Below are 23,633 nucleotides of genomic sequence, written 5' to 3'. Positions count from 1 at the left end.
TCCTCTTACCGTATTGCTTCGATTCTAAGACGCCATCGATTCTAAGACGCAGCCCATTTTTAGAGCTGTTTATTTAGGGGGAAAAGTGCGTCTTAGAATCGAAGAAATACGGTAGTAGATAGAGGTGTAAACTATGAATGTTTTCTGATCTTGGCCTAATCTACACCAAGCAGGATATTGCACTATGGAAGTGGTATGAAAGCGGTAAATAAAAGGTAGGTGCCGCACCAAGCAGGATATAGCGGTATGAAAGCAGTTATACGGTATGTGTCAATGGGCCTCAACAGTTGTCAGTGCACTTCAATACCATTATAAAGCAGTAGTGTGGCTCTGGCCTTTTATATACCGCTTTCATACCACTTTCATAGTGCAATATTCTGCTTGGTGTAGATTAGGCCCTAGGACTAGAATCTGAAACTACTGTTTGGGGAGGTTCTGCTATATAAGTCTTTAGAAAATTGTTCAGCTTAAGATTTTATCATTTGATAAAATGTGCAGTTTCTTTTTAAATGCAAAAACTGGCCATAAGTGATTTTGGTTTCTTGAGATGTTTGGGGTGGTTACTAGAATAACATAAAACAGAATTTCTGTCAGTGGGTTTAATATAATCTTTCACACATATGTAATATTATCATGAATGTAATTCATAGCATCCAAAAATGAAATCTTCCTACGAACCATATGGCATGTAACTTTTAAGTGATTACTGATAGAGTTGATCCAAGTTTTATGTATTCAATAATTATGTCAGAGATATTACTTATTGACAATCACACACCTCTTACTATATTGGATGTCAGTTACATAATACTACTACTACTAATAATAATATATTTATTTGTTATTTGTTACCCACCTCTCCCTCTGGATCAGTTCTTTATATACTTCCATACCTCATGAGGGGGCAAGGTCCATTCTAGAATCTTTCTTGGATTCTTATCCCATTTTTATTGGATTTATTGGTTATTTTATTGGATTTATTGGTTATTGGTTATTTTGGAAAATAATTATGAGTTGACACTCATTTTTTTATTCAATTAAAAGGGTAGTCATGGATAGCCCAGTAGCATCCAATATTGCCAACATCTGTATGACTGAGCCTGAGTATACCATCATTCTAAATTCTTTGAATAATCCCTTCAAGAATTATTTCAAATATTGTAGGTGATATATAAATGAATGTTTTATTTTGTTTTCTAAGGCGTCTGAGGTTGATGAATATTTTTATGTGGATCAACTCCATTAGTGATGACATCAAATGTATATGTCATATAGATTGTAGGAGGATGGTATCTTTATGGAGATAATTATATTGTCATATATAGCAAAAACACAGATTTCATTGTGGTTTATGCCATTGTAGCATTTTTCTTATCCTTTAAATTATTGCTGTAGATCCTCTCTGTACAAGATCTTCTTTGCAGGCTCAGTTTGGGATTCATAGGTTTTAACAGAATTAAATTTAGAGAAATGGTCACTGATATTTCTATTATTATTATTATTATTATTATTATTATTATTATTCATATAGCACCATCAATGTACATGGTGCTGTACAGAGTAAAACAGTAAATAGCAAGACCCTGCCGCATAGGCTTACATTCTAATAAAATCATAATAAAACAATAAGGAGGGGAAGAGAATGCAAACAGGCACAGGGTAGGGTAAACAGGCACTGGGTAGGGTTTCTCAGAATTTTCAAAATCCTCTGATTTTTTAAAATCTTTCTACAGACTTATCAGGGTGGAAATGATGAACCTTAAAAATGGTTACCATCATGGGCAAAAAATAAATATATCCAATTCTAGCATGAAATGATACATGAGAATAATAGCAACCAAGTAGCAACCTGTAGGGGTAATTTCAAAGGCTGTTGCATATTTTCTTTGGATATGTTTCTACATATTGTAAGGTTGAAATATGTGCCCTCACCCTTCTCTAAATGCATTCTGCCTCCCACTCTAGAGATGTATCTCAGGTATCCTTTGTGTCACCACACCAAAACTGATCACCATCCAATGAATTGACCTAAGAAGATAGGCTCAAATTAATAACTTTGGAATTAAGGGTTTCCTCCTCCGCTTTGGTCAAATAAAGGCAGTTATTTAGATGAAAAGCAAGTCTAGCGGGATTTGAGGATTGTCCAATGTTCTCACTCTCTCTATCTCTGGCTCTATATGTTTATAACTGTGAGTGAATGTGTGTGGGGGTGGTTTTTCTTCCGGAGAACCTGGCTTAATCATTTCTGTGCTGTTTCAAGGAGTCCATGAATGTATCAATAAATATATCCTGTAGTAAATTTTGAATGATCTAACTTAACTCTGTGTTACTCCACCTCATCACAGATTTACTACAGGAGATATTTGCTGACACATACAGATTGAGGATTATGTTATTTAAAGGCACAGGGAAGGCTGGTTGCTTACACAACTAACTTTGAAACATTGTTGTGAAAGGATCCCATGGCCATCCCTTTAGATGAACACCCTACAGGACAAATGTAAGCTGGGAAACTAGTAAGAAATTCTTGTTTACCAATTTCTAAAGGACAAACCTTTATCTAAGGCGCATAGAAAGCAAATGCACCTTAAAGCCTGGCATGGATCAGTTTTAGCTCAGGAAAACCAAGTGCATTTGGGGTATATGTTTTAAGGATGGAGGCAGAAAAAAATCCAGGAAGAGTGAGGGTATGTATTTCATTCATACACATGTACGTGTGTGTGTGTGTGTGTGTGTGTGTGTGTGCACGTGCTAATTTATAGGGTAAAAATATGCACACAAAGTTGTGGAGTATCCTTTGATTATGCTGGAGTAGTTTCAGATTCCATACATTTTGGAACGATCAGGAGAGCGCGAGAAAGTCACCATGATATATGGAAGGACAAAATATTTTCTTCAGAATGATTAGCAGCAATAGGGTGTCATCATTTATTTATTAATGTCATTTACCCCTAATGTGCTACTTGTATAAGCACATCAGTTATCCTCATACAGGGGGGTTAAACTGCATTCCAGTCTTGAAGGAAGTTAAGTCTTTTAGCTTAAGAAAGAAATCTCTCATTAGGTGGTCATCAAATTAATGTCATTTATTAGCCATTGAGTCTGTAGAGAATACTGGGATGGAAGTACACAAGTTACTGTAGGGATGTAGAGTTATAAACCTATGTATGATAGACAGCAATGACAACTAAAGGAAACCTCCATGTTTACAAGCACTGTTCCTCCGAATACTAGGTGCTCGGGCAAACCTTTCTTTCTTTCTATTTGCACTTGCCTTTCTTTCAAGAAAATAGCACTCAATGTGGTTTACAATCATAGTTAAATAAAAACTTGATTAAAACAATAATAAAACAAATACATTAAAAGCACAATTAAAAACACAACAATAGTGGTATAAAAATAGCCTCGAACCCAACAGAACTTCTAACATGCCAAAGCCCTGCTAAAATAAACACATTTTTTGCCTGCCAGCAGAAAGACAGGGGAGCAGCCACAGAGAAGGCCTTGTCTCACATCATCACCAAACATGTCTCTGAAGGTGGCAGTACCAAAACAAGGGCCTCCCCAAAAGATCTTATAACCCTTATTGTATGGGAGAAGGCAGCCTTTTGTGATCCTATGCTTTATACGGGTTTATAGGTCATAACCTGCTCTTTGAATTGTTCCTGGAAACAGAATGATAGCCAGTGAAGCTGTTGTAACAAGGGAGTTATGGGTTCCCAGTAACCGCCCCAGTCAACAGACTGGCTGCAGCAGATTTATTGATTACCAATTTATTTTAAAACATTTCTGTCCTGCTTTCCATCTTCATTTTGTTTTTGTTTTTATAATATTTATATAAGGAAACAAGGGTAAAATAACTTATTAAGAGAATACAAACAATTAATAAATCAACAACATTAAAACATTCTATTTAAAAATCACTCAAAGTGGCTTACAGCAATAAGTACAATTGAAAAGAACCAGCAGTCTTAAAAGTAACAACCTACAGAGAGAAATAACACAGTGGAACTGAGCCCCCATCTATACGACAACAGGATTGCTCCTCATTGAATATAAACCTGAATTTTCGTTGATTTGAATTTAGGCAAAGAGCGTCACACTGCAGCAGCAACAGTGATTTATCTCCTGAAATTTTTTTGTAGTGCAGTTATTAATGCACACATATGCACATATGATGCTATGGAGTATAGATGAGCGAAGCTATAAATTTTATCTGCGGAGCTCGTGGGGGAAGGAATGAGGCAGCAGAGGAAGATGCAAGAGGGGAGAAAGCAGCACGTTGCAAAGGACAACCCTCCAAAAAGAAAAGGTTTCCCAAAGGCAGGAGAAGTGCAGGGCATGAGTGGACAGGCGGTCAGCTCAAGAGAGAGCAGCCTCTGCTCGGGATTCTTACGCAGGAGAGAGAGAAAATGGAGGGAGACTGAACACGTCTCCTCCTTCTGACTGCCTGTTCCCCCATCTGTGGAGCTCCGCAGAATCATATACTATAATTCAAAATGAAAACAGCGCGAAGGAACGAGGGAGCTAGAGGAGGATGCGATAGGTGGGAAGGCGGGAAATCGGCCAATCACTTTGTCCTGCCCTCAAAGCTACGCTCACATGTCAAAATGCGATTTAACTCCCCAACGACACATAACTATAATGCGGTGCAAACTCGGACATTGATCCAAAGGTCACAGTAAATCGCAACTATGAATATGCACATTATTGTGTTAAAAACCCAGCATTGCGGTGAATGGGTGGCTGCATCATATGTCCTGAAACGCGAATCTGTATGTTTAGGTCGAGGTAAAGAACCTGTATAGACATGCCCCAATAAAACGAAAATAGAATAGACTGGAATAAAACTAACCCTCTCCCCAAATGGCTGCTGGAACAAAAAGATTTTAACACTGTGGTAGAAAGCTGGCCAGGGTGTGTGTATATCATCGAAAGGACCTCTCAGGGGAGGGAGTTCCAGAACCTGGATGCAATGGCCAAGAAGGCTCTGGCCCACATACATCTAATGTCAGAAACTAGGAGGCTGCATAGAAAGGCTTCAGTTAATAACTGAAGAGAGCCAAATGGCTCATACATTTGAAGGCATGTTAACAAAAACCCAAGTCATTTAGGGCTTTAGAGCTTAACACCAGAACTTTGAATTGGACCTTCATGAGCTGTCTGAGATGGTTTCCAGTAAAAATAAATAAATCTCACCACCCCATTTTGCATCTGTTGAAGCTTCTGCTGCTCTTCAAAGACCCATAGTCTAACTTGGATGTTACCAAAGCATGTATGTCAATGGCTAGCTTAGCTCTGACCAGAAAAGGGGTGCAACTGGCATATCATCCTAAACATACTGTTGGCTGTCTCTGCAACCTGGGCTGTTTCTTCACCTGCCTTTTTTCCTTGTATTGTCCCGGGATCATCCCCGTGCATCCAAATGACACACAGGGGATCAGGCAGGGATGATCCCTCCATTTTCCTGGGATAATCCTTAGTTGTAGAAAGGGCCCTGGGCTTCAAGATCCAGGAGCACTCCTAAGGTGGAAGCCTTCTCCATTCAGAACAGCCTGAGCACCTATATTTGGATCAGTGGGAACAGGCTGTTGCCTTCACGTCCTGCTTGAACAAGGCTATTAAATGTCATGCTTGGGGGCTTCCTGGAGGCATCTAGTTGACTACTGTGAGAAGCAGGTTGTTGAGTTACAGACCCTTGTATTCTTATGTGAAGGATTTATGATGATCTGAACCAGGAATTAAAATGAGGGTGACCGATCCTCCATGAAACATAAAAACCTATGGTTTTGATGAAATGTTGCAATTAAAATCAATTTTATTTGCCTATTTGGGGAACTGCGGCACATCTGTTTATTATACAGTAGAAGAGAGTTTGATCTGCTGAAACAGATTGCAAGCCTGCTAGCAGTGAGAATTAACTGTTGTGGAGTGTTCATCCATATGCACTTTGTTAACATAGCCAGTGCCAGTAAAATAGAGAGAGAAATGGGTATCTGTTTCCCTATCAGATAAAGACACCCTCAATGACAGCTCTTAAAAAAGAATAAATTGTGACTTTGTATAAGTTAAACTTCGCTGCTACTCAAACTGATGGATGAAAAATATATATCCGTATGCTGTGAACAGGCATAGGCAATAGCCTAAATGAGGGGTGGGCAACTTCTGGTCCTCCCAGTGTTGATGAACCGCAACTTCCATCATACTTCACCATTGGCTATGCTGCCTACGGCTGATGGGAGTTGCAGTCTAACAATATCTAGAGGGCCACAAGTTGCCCACTCCTACCCTAACAGAAGAAAAAAGGCATGTTGAATCAGAAAATCAGCACTCAATGTTGCCTAGGTGACATGTGACCTTCCAAGACAAATGCAGTACATCAGTTATGTATTGTGGTGTGGTAGGTGCCTGTGTTTGCAGTTGCTGGCAAGCAGATAAAACAGGAGGCTTAACATGCCCCTGGGCCAAATCTGCATGGCCAATTTAATGCTGAGGGAGGAGAGCACCTTAAGGCCGTTCATGCCAAATAACGCTGTCATCAATCTGCGGCAACGCCACAGCTTCCCTCTGGAAAAGGAAAGTCATTTCAGTATGCTGTTTTTCTTTAAACGTGGCTCCCGAGAAGTTCCACTGCAGTGTGCCCTGTCCCCCCCGCATTAAATTCTGGTTGTAGAATCATAGAATAGCAGAGTTGGAAGGGGCCTATAAGGTCATCGAGTCCAACCCCCTGCTCAATGCAGGAATCCACCCTAAAGCATCCCTGACAGATGGTTGTCCAGCTGCCTCTTGAATGGCTCTAGTATGGGAGAGCCCACAACCTCCCTAGGTAACTGATTCCATTGTCGTACTGCTCTAACAGTCAGGAAGTTTTTCCTGATGTCCAGCTGGAATCTGGCTTCCTTTAACTTGAGCCCGTTATTCCGTGTCCTGCACTCTGGGAGGATCGAGAAGAGATCCTGGCCCTCCTCTGAGTGACAACCTTTTAAGTATTTGAAGAGTGCTCTCATGTCTCCCCTGTGACTATTCATGTCACACTAGTCTAGAAGAAAGAGCAAGGGGACAGGAGCAGGCAGAAGAAACATCATGGCCTGCTCCTGTTGGACTCTCTCTCTCTCTCTCTCTCTCTCCCTCTCCCTCTCTCTCCTCCCCCCCTCCCTTCCTCCTGAACTCCTGTTCCTTGTGTGTCATGTCTTTATTAGACTGTAAGCCTGAGGGCAGGGACTGTCTTTTTTGTTAAGTGTAAGCCGCTCCGAGAACCTTTTTTGGCTGAGGAGCGGGGTATAAATATGATAAATAAATAAATAAAATAAAATAAATTACTCCAAGGTATGTGTGCACATGATTGAACTGTATAAACCATTGCTTTATGAGTAGAATTTCACTCAGTTTCCATGCTCTAGCAATATTACTTTTACTGTATTTTTATTAGTTGTATTTTTATAAAATACACGAAGTACCAACTGATTGGGGTGGTATCACTGTAGCCATAATCCAGCCAAGGTTGAATACTTTAAGTTCCATTGCTCTCAATGGGAAGTAAGTCACACATATGCTTAACTCTCTTCCATTTCAAACCATGAGATTTAAAAGTGCTTAATTTTGGCTTAATCGTGTCCATATGAATAGAATCTTAATTACTTAATTGTTGTTCTAAGACTATTCTGATCTTTCTCAGGTTTGTCCATCCGAAGTGTGTGTTGGAAAGCAGATCGACTTTTAGCAGGGACACAGGACAGTGAAATATTTGAGGTGATCGTGAGAGAAAGAGATAAGCCAATGCTAATAATGCAAGGTCACTGTGAAGGAGAGCTCTGGGCTCTGGCGGTGCATCCCAAGAAACCGTTAGTTGTTACTGGCAGTGACGATCGATCTGTGCGGTAAGGCAAGAGCATAAGAAGCATGTCCATGAACTTTTGCCATGACCATTTGGGGGCAGTCCTCATGCTTTTCGAGAAACGGTCATGATTTTAAAAATCAAGGCATTGGTGATCAATTAGCCATTCAAATACCTGTGCATCCACAAAATAACCAGAGGGCTCCACTTAATTCCCTTTGTTATTTTAGACCACTTGGAATTATTTGTTAAGAAGCACTTACATTTCTGGCCAGGCCAACCCACACTGATTCTTCCATAGTGATTGTTGCCATAAACAATTCAAAGGGGCCTTTATCCTTATGCTATGATTTTATGTTATATTTCTTGCATTTTCAGTTTGTGGATCTGGGGGAACTGTCTAGGGGAAGTTGGGGGCACGCAGCCCTTTTGGCCCAAGGGTTCAATTGGCTCTGGAGAAGCACATCGGGGGCTGCATGTTGTCAGTGGGTGGGGCCACATCACATGATTGCCCAATGTCTTTGGAGCTAACGCACACTCCATTCGCTCACACACACCTATACCCCATGAACCCATTAACTCACATATATACGTGGTGTATTTCCAGAACGGCATCTCATGTTGTAGAGGTGTAGGAATGCTGAGATGGCCATTCACATGGGGAGATGAGGGAATACCATTGGTAATAAAATCCCTCTCTTTTAAAAAAAGTCAACCTAGCTTCCCCATACCTGTCATGTTATAAGCATCCTTCATAAACACTGGCTGGAAATTCCCCCTGATAGTTCTATCTACCAGAAGTAGATTTGAAATCCCTCTCATTTCTCCCCTTTGATTCCAACTTTCCTGACTTGTGAAAAGGGGATAGTGCCCATCTCCCTCTGAGTACGAATTGGACATACCATGCCCTAAATTGTCATAATTCTGCCTCTAAAGGTCTGCTCAAGATCACATGGCCATACCTGATTGGAGGATCCACCTCCCTCATCTGCCCCCTCCCTTGATTCCATAGGGTAAAAGGAATTATTCCATATTAAAATTTGTCATCAGCAGAACATGAGTTATCCTTACTCTTTAAAGTAAGTATGAGGTTTTAGATTCCTCTTTAAGTTTATAGTAGCTTAGTTATTTTAGGGTGCAACCCTGTGCATGTTTAGAAAGAAAAATGTCCTTCAGCTGCCACCATTTCCCAACCACCCATGATTTTTTTTATTCTTGTGTAGATTATGGAGCCTTGCTGACCATGCCTTGATTGCCCGTTGCAATATGGAGGAAGCTGTGCGGAGTGTATCGTTCAGTCCTGATGGATCTCAGCTGGCACTGGGAATGAAAGATGGCTCTTTCATTGTTTTGAGAGTAAGGTAGGAAAAGAAATACATTAGTTTTAACTCCAGCAACCCTTTAAAAAAACAAAACAAAACTCAGGCCAATTCTGAAATTTGTGAATGGGTTGAATTATTATTATTATTATTATTATTATTATTATTATTATTATTATTATTATTCCCAAGTGATTGGATAAAGGATTGCAGATTGCTGTAATTCTATATATACCTACTTGAGAATAAGCCTTATTGAATTCAATAGTACTTACTCCTGCGCAGACATGTAAAGATTGTGCTGTAAAGCTGCAATCCTATGCACAGTTTCTGGAGCACAATGCCCAACTGAAGGGGAGGAGGAGTCTGGACTGTACTTAAAAAGACAGTGTCTCAATACACCACACACCGTAAAATAATTTGATTGTCGGATGTAAAGCCTTTTAGAAATGGAATTGCAAGGCAATGTAAGTTCAATGAGTCTCCATTGTGTTTTCACTCAAGCTTCACAGAACCTTTAGGAGACACTGAGTCAATAAAGCTAAATAAAAGCATTTACCATACTATCCAGCTGTAGATTAATTTCCAATAAATAAATAAATCATAAAGCACCATAAATCTGTTTTATCTTTATTTCAGACAAATGGGCATAACTGTTTTGAGAGCATAGACCTCTAAATAAAGTCTCTAAAGTTTTTTCTTTCCTTTTTTTGCACTTTTTGGGAGGTGTAAGGTGAGATCTAAACTATTTTTAAATTAATAAATGAGTATATCTTTAACTTTTAAAGTGGCATGGATTTTCTGGGGCCATTTTGCATTTACACGCCCATGGCTAACATCTTCAACACTTGGTTTTGCAGAGACATGACAGAGGTAGTTCATATCAAAGACCGGAAAGAAGTAATTCATGAAATGAAATTTTCACCAGACGGCTGCTACCTTGCAGTGGGTTCTAATGATGGCCCAGTGGATATCTATGCAGTTGCTCAGCGGTACAAGAAAACTGGAGAATGCAACAAGTCTTCTAGTTTTATCACTCATATTGACTGGTCTCTGGATAGTAAATTCTTACAAACTAATGATGGTGCAGGAGAACGCTTCTTCTACAGGATGCCATGTAAGTTCACAAGATCTCTTCATTAGCCATACTTGAGATTTTAACTGGCTACAACTAGAACTATGCAGTGTTAATTTCAAAAGTAGAACGTTAGCTTGTTATATCAATAAAGGCAAAATCTAGAGACTGGTCTGTTTAACGGATTTAGGCTAAGGAGCATGTCCCTCTAACTCAAATCAATTTGATTTATTACATTTTTATCCCACCCTTCTAGGGGCTCAATACAAAGCTTTCATATTTACCTACCTGGACATTAAGACCATCCTTGGTAGTTACTTATTCTGATGTGACGAGAACCGAGTGCTATCTATTTGGGAAGAGGTTCTAACTCTCCCCCCTCTTACTATCCCCCTTCTTATGATTTTGGCTGCTAGACAGATGTGGCATCTAATATCACGTCAATTACAGTTTGGTCCATTCTCTCATGCAAAATTGACTATATGGGGAAACCCAGATTTAAGAATTGGAAAGAAAGCATTTCTGTGGAGGACATGGACAGATAAGATTATTTTTACTTTGGATCAATTAATAGGCTCAGACAATTGAGTTTTTGTCCTTTTCAGCTCAATGGCAATACTTGCAATTGCAACACCTGCTGGAATCTAGGTTTGTTCCAGCTGTTTTTGCAGCTTCGGAGCCTCCAGCACTGTTAGAAACATTTATAACAGCTGAACTGACATGTTGATCCACGGCCCATATATATAAGTATTTAGCAGCAGTAGCTGCACAGATACAGACAATAACTTTTTTAAAAAAGGGAGAGGAGGAACAGCCCTGTTCCTCTCCTCCCTCTGTTTGTGTTTTTTACTTTTACAGAGTGGGAAAGTTCGCACTTGCGTTCCTTCCCATGCAGATTCCGGGAAGGAACGCAAGTGCGGAAGCAAGGCGCCTCACGGCACTAAAGTGTCGGCGTCAGGACAGGGGTCAAGTGAGAGGAGGTGAGTGGCTACAAGAGAGAGAGAGAAAGAGAGCCTTTTCATTGGTGGCAACCCATTTGTGGAATACCCTCCCTGTCACCTATGTTATGCTCTTCATGGTGTCAAGTGAAGACTTTTTTTTTATTTTCCCAGGCAATTACAAATTGTTTGTTAGACTTTTATTCTGCAGCTGCTTTTAATTTGGTTTTATGTTCTGGAATGGTTTTTATCTTTCTGCAGCTTTATCTTTGTTGTATTCTGTGCTGGTTTTAGTCTTTAATGTTTGCATGTTGTGTTTTTAATGTATTATACACCACCCAGAGAACTTCAGTTATTGGGCACATTAAAAGCACAATAAATAGACAAAACAAAAGCACATGGTTCTGTCCTACTGTGCAAATGTATCATCACAACAACCGTGTGAGGTAGATCAGATTGAGAGCTGGGGAGAGCTGGGTTTAAATCCCCACTCTGCCATGAAGCTCACTGGGAGATTTCAGGCCAGTCACTATCCCCCAGCCTAGCCTTCCTCACAAAACTGTTGTGAGGATAAAATTGGGGGACTCATGTAAGCATCCTTAAGTTCATCAGATGAAAGACAAGAGTATATAGGTTAATATGAAAGGGAATTGCTTAAGGTAAGTAGTTTGAAAACCACTGGAACAGAAATTGGTGTTCAGCCTCTCTTGAAACACAAATAGATAAATACCTTAATAATCTGATTTTGTTTCAGCGGGAAAGCATTTAACAAGCAAAGATGAGATCAAAGGGATTCATTGGGCTTCATGGACATGTGTGATGGGGCCAGATGTGAATGGAATCTGGCCGAAGTACAGTAACATTATAGATATCAACTCTGTGGATGGAAATTATAATAATGCCATTCTGGTGACTGGAGATGATTTTGGATTAGTTAAATTGTTCAGATTTCCTTGCCTAAAGAAAGGTAAGAAACTGCCCTTTGCATACCTGATGTTTTGTTTAGGGGTGGTGAAGATCAGTCAATATTTCTGTGGTGGCTAAAATATATTCATTCAGTGAGCAAAAGATACACTCCACATGATTAGGTGGGAACTGCATTAGGCAAAGTGCAATATAAGCAGCATGGGAGAAACAGGTCTGAGTTTTGTAGCTGCCTGGAAGGAGGAGCCTTGAGGGGATCCAATTGAATGCTGCTTGCTTGCTTTGGGCGTAATTGGTGCTACTTTACGATTATTACTATCCTTCTGATCACTGGTCTACCCTTCCTCCACTATATGTATGATTGTATTTAAACAGATATATCAAAAGTGCATAAGTCTCCACTCACAAAAATGCCACAAGTCATCTCATCCCAGCTGAAACGAAATCTGGCAGTGCTGCCCCTGGAACTTTTGCCAGTTGGCGAAGCAGGGAGCATGTAAACAGTGTATCATATCACCAGTAAGATCTTCAGCACTGGGGGTTGACCTGAACTGGAAGGTGGTCTGTTGGCCCACAGCCAATCAAAGGCTCATCTGGGAGTCTGTCAAATAGAACAAAGTAGGCAAAGTTCAGTGACGTTTGGCTGTCATGCTACCAACCAGCTATGGTCTTGAGACCTAGAGGGTGTCTTCATGGCACCAGGTTGCCACTGCATTCCTCGGAAACCCTGCACTTTCCCTCCCCTGGGGTGGTATCAGGTAATCCTGATGCTGAGGATGGAGCATCCGGGAACCAGAGCTTCCCCCAACCTCTTCCTGGTGGAAAGCAACCAATAGCAAGTTGCCTTCCACCAGGCACTGCCCGGCCACAGCTCCACTGCTACTCGAGAGCTAGATTTTGGGGCTGTCTTGACACTATCTTGCACATCCTTGCCTCACTCTGGAGAGAAAAAAGTCAGGGTAAATCCCTGACTTTTTTTCTCCGCAGCTTCGGTGGAGAGACCCAGGGTGGGTGCTTGATTGCAGCAGCAACATATAATTGATGCCACGCCACTGTACGCCCACCCCGGGGTTTTCCGAGCGTTTAGACAGCTCCCTAGAAATCCATTTGCGCTAGCCAGCACCAGATACTAGCAACCTCTAGTTCAAAATATCAGATAACTTTTTCAGCTTTTTTGCTTTCTATTTCATTCCTGCACACTGAAATCTTTTGAATCACTACGATGTGCATTTCAATTAAACTAAGAAATAGAAACTATTACGGCAGCTAGTTGCCATGTTCATAAAATATTGTTCAGGCAACAGTATATGATACCAAGTTAGAAGTTGCTGAGAACAGAGCTATTGCGCTTCCCATGTCATTCTGAGTTCTGTTGGCTTTCAGAATGCATTTTTATCAATGTCTTTTCAATTATATTTTAAAATGAACTTCAAAGTCATGAGGAGAAAGGCCTTCTGGCTACAACTTAACAGTAGCCTTGTAACAACTTTCTCTTTTGATTTGCTATTTATATCTTGTCATAATGCTATACAACTGACATTAAAAAAAGCTTTAGGCTCTACCCCAAGGAATCTACAATCAAATATGTATGGAAGAAAAACAAAACTCGAAACATCTCAATAGGCAGCCTGAGATCTTTTTGATAGATTTGTTTGAATTTCCTAAACTTGCATCTTCTTCTGTTCAGTGCTATCAATTAACTTGGTATCTTCCACAGGTACTAAATTCTCCATGGGGCGATAATATGTGGAGAGGATCTGTCTGTTATTTCCCCTTAATGAAAGACTTACTGGTTTGTTTGTTCCTCCTGTGAAGGATCTGCATGCTCAGCCAAAGGCTCATTAATAGCTTGGCTTATTGTCTGAATTTGCTCTATGACAGTGAGATTATTCACATGAACTTGCTCGCCCCTGTCTTTATAGCGGAGCTTTGGTGCTGCACTTGCGTTCCTTCCCGGCATCTGCATGGGAAGGAAGGCAAATGCTAATTTTCCGGCCCCGCAGCTCTGGAAAATTAAAAAAAGTAAAAACCAGGGTGTGTGTGAGTATGATTATATATAATTTTTTAAAATCTATTATTGTTATAAACTCTTGTTTTAAATAATATACTTTAGCTTCTTTGGACATGTGTGGAAAGATCAGATAAAAAGAAATTGGTCACATTATATTTTTTGAAATCTGGGGAAATATATAGAAATATAATTATAATTTCTCACTTTACACCAGCTTTGAGGGAAAATAATTTTCCAATTTGCTGATCAGAAACTGTTTAATGTTACAAGCCCCTAGTCGGATATGTTAAGACAAGGATGAGATAGGAACATTGTTCAGTTCAAGTGGATTCCATGAGATTTATTTATTTATTACATTTTTATACCACCCAATAGCTGAAGCTCTCTGGGTGGTTCACAAAAAATTGTATTTTATTGAGTTTACAAAGAACTAAATCATAGTCTTTTTCCAGAGAGGTAATAATATTAACCTGTTGCAGCAAAACAATGAAGAGTTAGAGCCTTAAGGACTAAGACATTTCTTATTTGTTACATATTATTTATCAAGAACTAGTATCTTATATGATCACAGTAGAGAGATAATATACCATATGCCAAATACTGGAGAATTAAAAAAACTACAGTAGAAGAAAGGGACAATAAGCTATATGAATAGGCTATTTTAATTACATTGATATAAGGATCAAGTAAGGCAGACAACATATCATTGTTTTAGTGAAAACTAGTGATCTTTATTGTTTACTGAAAAAGTAAAACATCTATGTTGATCAAATATATCATTAATTGTGATTTCATGCAGGGTATGTTGAAATAATGTATAATAATAATTGATGTTTTGATATCGATTGTTAATTTTGGAATACAATTTTATTTTAAATTATCAGTATTTGGTTTTGCTTTTTTTAATTCTAGGAGCTAAATTTAGAAAATATGTTGGCCACTCTGCACATGTTACTAATGTTCATTGGTCACATGACTTTCAGTGGGTAATAAGTACTGGAGGAGCAGATCACTCTGTTTTTCAATGGCGGTTTATTCCAGAAGGTGTAACAAATGGGATCCTTGAAACAGCACCTCAAGGTAATAAAAATCAAATCTGTTTTCACAAGTGCTGAAAGAGATTGCAATTGAAAAGAAGGCTTTGATGGGTTCAATGGAAACTTTTGATTATTATTCCTCAGAATACTCAAGTCCAACAGTTATATTACCTTTTATTTTAATATAAACCCATGGTTCCCTCAGGCACATGGGCTCAAATAATACATTATGTGCATCAGGGAATACTCATTTATTAAAGCAGTGACTTTCAAAAATCATCTCAAGTGGAAGAGAGACCTGCACAGATATATAGCTTGATGTATATCTTGTACCAATGAGAAGACTCAATTTCAATTTCAGTTGTCATCATAATTATGTATGAAAAGTTACCTGGGTGTTTCATGAAGTTTGCATGTATATAAATGAGGTAGCAACTGAATAATTTTCTTGTTTGGAAATTCATTCAAATTTCTCTAGATTTTGTAGAACCCTAAGCAGTTTTAAAGCAAACTATGGACATGATCCAAACACACATGGCTTGCCTGCAAGAGCGGGTTACTATCGCATTCTGTTTTTGCTAGTATTCATTGTTGTTAGTGAGTTGTTACCATTATGTATTTATTTATTTATTTATTTATTACATTTTTATACCGCCCAATAGCCGAAGCTCTCTGGGTGGTTCACAAAAATTAAAATCATAGTAAAACAATCAACAGGTTAAAAGCATGTAAAACTCTGTCACACACATTCATTCTTTATATTCATATTTATTTATTTTTATTTTATTTATTTAAGGATTTTTATGCCGCCATTCAGCCAAAAAAGGCTCTCACGGCGGCTTACAAAAGTATTTCTTGACAGTCCCTGCCCACAGGCTTACAATCTAAAAGACATGACACAAAAGGAAAAGGGATTGGGAGGGAGGAGGAGGAGGGGGAAAAGGAAAGCAAATTCAGGCACTACAATCTTAGTTGCAAAATATTCATCAGTTATGCAGAGTGTAATACCCTATGGGCAGTGTTCTATGCTACCTGAGAACCAGCGGGACTCACTGCTAGCGCAACAGGGAGTTAGCAGTTTGTAAATGAGCTAGAAATAAACGGATAGGCTAGTTTCTGGAATGGGACAGGTCAGCAGAACTCCCAGAAGGCAGTTCTGCTGAACTGTCCCGATCCAGTGGGGCTGCTCGCATAAAAAAAATTAAGATCTGGCAGTTTGTGGTAAGAAGGTGCTACTTTGCTCACGTTTACCTTAGACCAATATAAAATAGTACCATTGAATTTTTTGACCAAAAAGACATTATAAAAGACACCTCAACTGCTTATCTACGCCATTTTTAAGATAGAGTCCGCCATTTTGTAAGATGGCCATCATATTGATTTCTAATTGGGGGGGTTTTGGGGGGTGTCCCTATCTTAAATGACTTATATAGGCTTAAAGTGAACAAAGTAGCAAATTAGCACCTTCTTACCACAAATTGCTGGATACTTACACGAACAGACCCAACTAATCTGTAAACTAGCATTTCCACTCCTTTCCAGGATTCCTTTACAAAATGCTAATTCCCCATCGCACTAGTGGTGGTTCCACAGGCACAATGGAATAAGCAGGAGTGCAATGGCAGTATAGGATCCTCCTCTAAAATTTCAGTTATTTGTAACTTGTACTAATAGGGCTTTAGAGAAATCTTGCCAAGCCATATTGGAGCAAGTTTTGGGAAATTAACAGCTAAGATAGCAGTACATAAAAAATACAAATGGACATTCCTATTGGATACATGATCTTTTGCAGTTTGCAAGACTATATGAATTTTCAGCTGTACACTCCTACCCTTTATTAGCAGATACCTTTTCATCTTTGCAGTGACATTTTAGATGGAATTGGGAAATATGGGGAGGTATATTTTTTGAATTTTGCAATTTTTATTATTTTCTACAGAAAAAAACAAAACCAAACTTCACAAACTTAACAAAATACAATACAGTACAAATTGTAAAAACACATATACAAAACATATAAGGCCATATTCCATTTAAGGCATTCTTCATGACAGACATCTTCTTACTAGTTAGTTCCCTAAATACCGTATATTATTCTTACTTCACTTTAGGCAGCATAGAATTGTGTATTAAGACCACAGATTATATGTGGAATCCACAAACATATAAATCATTTTTTTCCAACTCTTGCAAATATTCTATCAGAGGTTTCCAGTCTGATACAAATGAGGTTGTTGATTTTTCTCTTACTAGCGCTGTAAGTTTAGCCATCTCCACCAACTCCAAAACCTTCAGCAGCCATTCCTCCGTTGATGGTACTTGTGTGTTTTTCCAGTATTGTGCATAGAGGAGTCTAGCAGCTGTTGTCATGTACAAAAACAGCGTTCCTCCTTTTTCTTTAAGTTGATTGTCCATAAGTCCCAACAAGAATGATTCTGGTTTCATTTGTAGATTTGTCTTTAATAATTTTTGCATTAACAAATGGATCTGAGTCCAGAAAGATTTTGCTTTTTTTCAGGACCACCACATATGGTAGAAGGTTCCTTCTTGTTCTTCACATTTCCAACAGTCTCCCAAGGCACCCCAATACATTTGAGCTAATTTTGAGGGAGACATTTACCATCTACACATCATCTTATAAAAGTTCTCTTTAAGTCTGGTACTTAATGTATATTTTAGACCTTTTACCCACATATTTTTGCACAGTTCCATTGGTACATTATACCCAAAATTTTGGGCCCATTTTATCATACAATCCTTTGTTTGTTCATTCTCTGTCTCGAGCTTTAACAATAGCTTATAAACGTTAGAGATATGGGGAGGTATATTGAGCTTACTTGAGAATGAGTGGGAAAATAATGGATATTATTCACAATTCTAGAAATTAGATATTAGTCACAGTCCTAAAATGTTATATATTCACAAGAGAAGAATAACACGCACAGCTGGAGATGTCTTTGAACCTTCTACTGCAGCTGTTCATACAACTGAACAGGCAAGCTAACTTCAAGTGAATAATTTTGCCACTTTTTAGGATCATCACCATAATGGAAAAGAGGAATCCATTTGAAATTAATGAGAAGGGTCACTGAAAAGGAGTGCTTAGTCAGTGCTGTGTTTGCTTTTCATCTTTGGCTTGGATCAGTCTGTACATTTGTACTGTCAAATCAGAAATACTCACTAAGTCCTTGGATTTTTGCCAGTGCTTTAAAGTATTTAGAGGTTTTACATTTATTATTGCTGGGAATGTGACTTTAGTTTTTTATTTGCTGTTGATAATTAACGTTATTTGGTGTATTCTCTCCCCTTATGCAGAAAGTGGCATAGATTCACACAGTGAAGAATCTGATTCAGATTTATCTGATGTGCCAGAATTAGATTCCGATATTGAGCAAGAAGCTCAAATCAACTACATTCGACAGGTAAGTAACTTGGAAATATAGTGTCATTAGACCCAGCGATCTGAAAATGCATCATAAATTAAAAGTATTTATTTATTTATTTATTTAATTACATTTATATACCGTCCCACAGCCGAAGCATTTCTCGAAAGAAATGCAGTGCTCATTCAAAGAGTTTTTCAATTAAATGATCTGTGGTGGTGGAATGATTCACCCTTGGGTAATATACAATGTCAGCTTTACAGTTTTAGATTCTACAAACACACACACCCCTTTATTGACTGCCAGTTACAAGCAGGCAAAGAATGTTTTAATTAAATAGGAAAATGTCTAATAAACCCTTCTGACAGAATGATTTCCATCAACAGAGGAGGTCTGTTCCCACTCTGGCCTGTAGCCCCTTGTTCACCTTGAAAATCTGCTCCAGAGAGTTGGAGGATCCTCCAAGCATGTTTAGACAGAACTCCTAAAATTCCTAGCATTTCCCAGCCTGCATTGCAGCAACATGCATAGGATTGCACTCTAATTTCTCTTTAATTACTGTCTAGTTCATTTCTTATACTTAACATTTCATTTGTTAAAATTTTAAAGTCCACAGTTTAAAGTTAAGAAAGAAAATGCAACCCTTTTGTAGTGTCTTTTATCAGTATCTGCATAGGAAAAGATAAGAAACTTTAAAAAGAACCTTTCTTGATCCATATAAATCCACCACAAATGTTAATTAATAGTCTGATCATCCTTTTAATGAAAATAGAAAAAAGTATGTACTACTAATGCAGCAAGAGGAATAAGTATGCATAAATACAATGTGTATTTTATACATATGTATAATATATTTGGTGAAGCTAGAAGTATATTATTTTATCAATTGTAGGCTCCTACACATTTGTAGGAATTTTTGAGGCATATGAAAAAGAGGCATATATATTGTATGCCACTATCAGACATTGTGGGATGGGGCAACCTACTCCCTGACTTACCACCACTTGCCCTGTATAACTATTGTTTGCAATGAGTCCTGGGCCCTTGGCCTTGAGTACCATAGCTTGAAGTCAACCATGCAAAGTTGCTTCCTCTTCCACAAGCTTTTTTAAAAAATTCTCTAGCTCTACATGCCCCCTAAAAGCTCCTCCTGAAGGTTCAGGAACCCTCAGGAGAGTTTTGCAGTGGGGGTGGGGGAATCAGCAAAACCCTCTATATACATGCAAAAGGATCTTGTGCTTGCATATGGGGATGGGGGCTTCAATCTAACATTTCTAAGACACACATATATATTGTGGACATGTATGTCCATAGGCTTTACATTAACGGAACATGTCGGCTGAGACTGCTGTAAATATGGCCAAAAAGTGTGGAAGGATGATGATGAGATGGGGAAGAAGCAGTGGCATAGAGGAACAATTGGAGAGAATATGTAGGGCTGTTGTGGCTCAGAGACCACTTAGTGAGGAACGAGGTTATAGGCAATCAGAGAATACTTGTGCTTTATAGGTAAAACACAGAGATGTAGAACGTCATCACATGGGGGGGAAATTGCGTTTCCTTACCGTTGCTTCTCTGCCCACGAGTTTGTCCCTCATTACTTCCTCTTTTGAAGGAGGAAGTAAACAACGTGCACGTTGCCCATTCAGTGGGCCGTTTTGATCACGCTGGTTTTCCTGCAAACAGCAGGGGATAGCGACAAGTTCAGTCTAAAAAAAAGTCGGACTTACTGGGGTGTTTTCATTCATGCAGAGAGAGAGACCCGGGAAAATCTGTGAGTGCCCACATTTGTCTGATAGTGCTTGAAGTTTTGCAAGAAAACCTCCAACATTTTAGAATCCTGCAACCCCCCCCCCCAAATGCTGAAAATCACCCACACAAACCTTTAAAGCTGTTTTTCAGTGTTCCAGCGGATTAAATTGATGTCATCATGCCTAATTTCATACAGCTCTAGCAGCTGTGCATTTCAAAAGCATCCCTTTAACAGCTTTACATGTATAATATCTGGGGTAAATGTTAGCAGAGTAAACCCATCTCTTAGTTCTTGTGACATTTACAAACTGCTTATGTCTCCTGTGTATGTTATAGATGTCACCAGAATCCCTTGAAGAAATTATGGAATAATGTAAATATGTATTCCTTTTTTTAAAAAAAAAAATTAAGTTGGTGAAAATATTCCAAGAGTCTTAGTGGGTATTAAAATCCCTTTTCAAGATATATTTGGATGAGATTGTTCTGCTTGATGTTTCTAGAACAAAGTATTCAGCTTTCTTGAACAGTCTGATTTTGTTATGCGGTACAGCAGCCTCCTCCATATACGGTGACTGCCAGATACGTTGAACTACAACTCCCAGCATACATATGCCCAGCATGACCAATGGATATAATGGCTAGGGATGGTGGGAGTTGTAGTCCAACACATCAGGAGGATACCAGTTTGGAGAAAGCTGCAATGTAGGATAGTGATACTGAACTTACACTTGGAAAGTATAATTCAATGCAACTGTCATTCCTTTAGGTTTACAAAGAAGATCTACCTCAGCTGAAACAGCAAAGTAAAGAGAAAAACCATTCAGTGCCCTTCCTTAAAAGAGAGAGAGCCCCCGAAGACAGTTTAAAGCTGCAATTTATACATGGGTATAATAACTTTTCAGTAGTGACTACTCTTGTCTTTTCGCTTTTATAGACTACAATTTACAGAAAAAGGTAATCTGTTCTTAGCAAAACCAGAAATAGCATCTAGATTTAGAGAGAATGTCTGGAGTTATCACAAAATCAAGAAAGACATTCTCAACTTAGGACAGCTGAATTTTCAATTAGAGTTGTGTGGTTTTGGTTCTGGGTTTTCCCCTTCCCCCAGTCAACACCCCATCAGCCATAGACTTTCAAGAATGGGAAAATGGGGTCTGTAACACAAGTGCACCGTGTGGAGTGCTTCTATTCAGGGTGCCAACCAGTCTGCCAGCCGTGCTTTTTCCTGAGATATTCCATTACACCATAACCATCTCCCCTCCCCACTCCAGCAATTAACCAGCATTCCATGCCCACTGAGCATGCTCAATACTCATTATTATTTTTGGAGGATTTTTCCCCTAAACTTTTTTGTTCGTTAGTTTTTTGTTTTTGGTAATTCAGCAAACCTTTAGTTCAGGGACAGGCAATCTGGTGCCCTCTGTATGTTTTCAATTACAACTCCTATCAGCCCCAGGCAGTGAGACAGTCTGTTTGGAAGGGAAGAGGCAAAAGTTAATCCATCCCAGTGAACTAAAAAGCGCATTTCCCCTTTTCCACCGTTATATCATAGTTGCCTTTCACAGTTATTTTCTGGATCACTGATCATTTTAACTGGCTGAAAGTCTTCTTGACTGGACCTGCTATAATTTAACAGAATGTTGTGATCTTTTGCACAAAATCGAAAACTGTACAGAAGTTTTGCTTGGAATCACTGTAGAAATATGAACTGATTTGATTCATCAGCATACAAGACTGGTTAACGAAACCATTATCATGAATTGAATTTGGAAGAACAGATTTAGTTAAGAACTTAAGTGAAACTGGAAGGGCAACATACAGGAGGAAAGGAAAATATTTGCATAAACAATTTAAAATAATAATAATTGTAGTCGTTAATTATTAATCATTTTGAATGTGACAGTAGTCACTTAACTGGCTCCAGGTAGCTTGCGGTTTGTGACATTTTTCATATATCCCAGGTTTGCCTCTCAGCCTTTTGTTATTGTACTGCTTCTCATATTATCTCTTAGAACCTACATGCTAAATACATTATTTAGAAACAAGCCCCATCGCTTTCAGCAAAAATTGCCTCAGCATAAAGGAACTTAACAATCATAGCAAGCCTTAGGAATCCTTGGCTTCCACAAGTTGCAAGATGCTTGCTGAAGTGTTTACCTTTTGCTGTGTTTTTTTTATTCATTTCAGTTACAGAGGCTATGACTGTCGAAACAATTTGTTCTACACACAGACAGGGGAGGTAGTTTACCATATTGCTGCTGTTGCCGTCGTGTACAGTAGGCAACAACACACCCAAAGGCTGTATCTCGGTCACGACGATGATATCCTCAGCCTAGCCATCCATCCTGTGAAAGATTATGTTGCTACTGGACAGGTGAGTATTTAGGAGGAATTATTATTATGGCAAACCAATGTTGTTGTTGTTATTTTAAAAAACACACCAATGAATTTACTTGATTCAATAAATGGATTTCCCCGTTTACTTATAAATTCCTGTTTGCTTGTTAACCACTAGTGATGAAGACACCTGGCTTTGCATAGATTGGAATAGCCCTTAGTTTGATACCGTGAAGTCTTCTAGCAAAGTTGCGCAGGTGGCAGAGAGTTGGACACACTGTGTTCATCCCTTCTGAATGAAGCCGCACCCACTGGCACCCCTAGGCCATAGTGTGTCCCTATAGCCACTTGAGGGAGGGGTCTGTCCACTTTGTTTCCCTGAGGGGGTGCTGATCCACAGCGGCAGCCAAGGGGCAGCCATATAACTCTGTCCCTGGTTCTAGTCTCCCCTGGCTTCAAACTGGGTCCACTTGACTCCAAAACTATGTGCTGATTAGAGAGGTCTGCCAGCTAGTGTCTGAAAACAACTGCAGCCTTCAAATACAGGGACCATTTAAATTAACTAATGCATTTTAAAAACTAAATAAACCTGAGGTGCACACCCCTAGGGTCCCCTTAGCATGCAACCATAACCCAGAGGACCTTCTTTTCTGCTGCTCCCAGACTGTGGAATAGCCTGCTGGAAGAGACTCGTCAGCTTGACAGTCTTTTAGCATTCAAGAAGGCTGTCAAGACTGATCTCTTCCGGCAGGCCTATCGAGTAGAATTTTAGGATATTTTAGTATGTTTTTAGGATGCTTTTAGGATGTTTTTAAACAGTGTCTACCATGTTTTTAATCAGTATTTTATGTATTTTATGCTTATTGTTGTTCCCTGCCTCGATCCAATCAGAGAGGCGGGTAAGAAATAGATGATGATGATGATGATGATGATGATGATGATGCCAGATTTCAGGTGTCCAGATTTCATAGTCTTGGTGCTGTGGTGCTGAGAGACTGATAGACATAAGAACATAAGAAGAGC

At 39.1% G+C, this 23,633-nt stretch overlaps 1 protein-coding gene across 1 annotated transcript in view; it reads left to right on the top strand.

The window, feature by feature from the left end:
- The window catches only part of EML6 (EMAP like 6), a 168,546-nt gene that overhangs the window by 69,132 nt on the left and 75,781 nt on the right, over window positions 1-23,633 (top strand). The window contains exons 7-14 of the mRNA XM_063123822.1: window positions 7,676-7,877; window positions 9,058-9,195; window positions 10,014-10,270; window positions 11,921-12,133; window positions 15,014-15,181; window positions 18,454-18,560; window positions 21,040-21,158; window positions 22,461-22,647. Of these exons, the coding sequence (XP_062979892.1) occupies window positions 7,676-7,877; window positions 9,058-9,195; window positions 10,014-10,270; window positions 11,921-12,133; window positions 15,014-15,181; window positions 18,454-18,560; window positions 21,040-21,158; window positions 22,461-22,647 (1,391 nt within the window). The remainder of the gene's footprint in view (window positions 1-7,675; window positions 7,878-9,057; window positions 9,196-10,013; window positions 10,271-11,920; window positions 12,134-15,013; window positions 15,182-18,453; window positions 18,561-21,039; window positions 21,159-22,460; window positions 22,648-23,633) is intronic.

The sequence above is a fragment of the Elgaria multicarinata genome, chromosome 4 (assembly GCF_023053635.1).
Source record: "Elgaria multicarinata webbii isolate HBS135686 ecotype San Diego chromosome 4, rElgMul1.1.pri, whole genome shotgun sequence".
NCBI lineage: Eukaryota > Metazoa > Chordata > Lepidosauria > Squamata > Anguidae > Elgaria > Elgaria multicarinata.
Note: the sequence above shows the minus strand (reverse complement) of the source record. Positions and strands in the feature narration are given on the sequence as shown.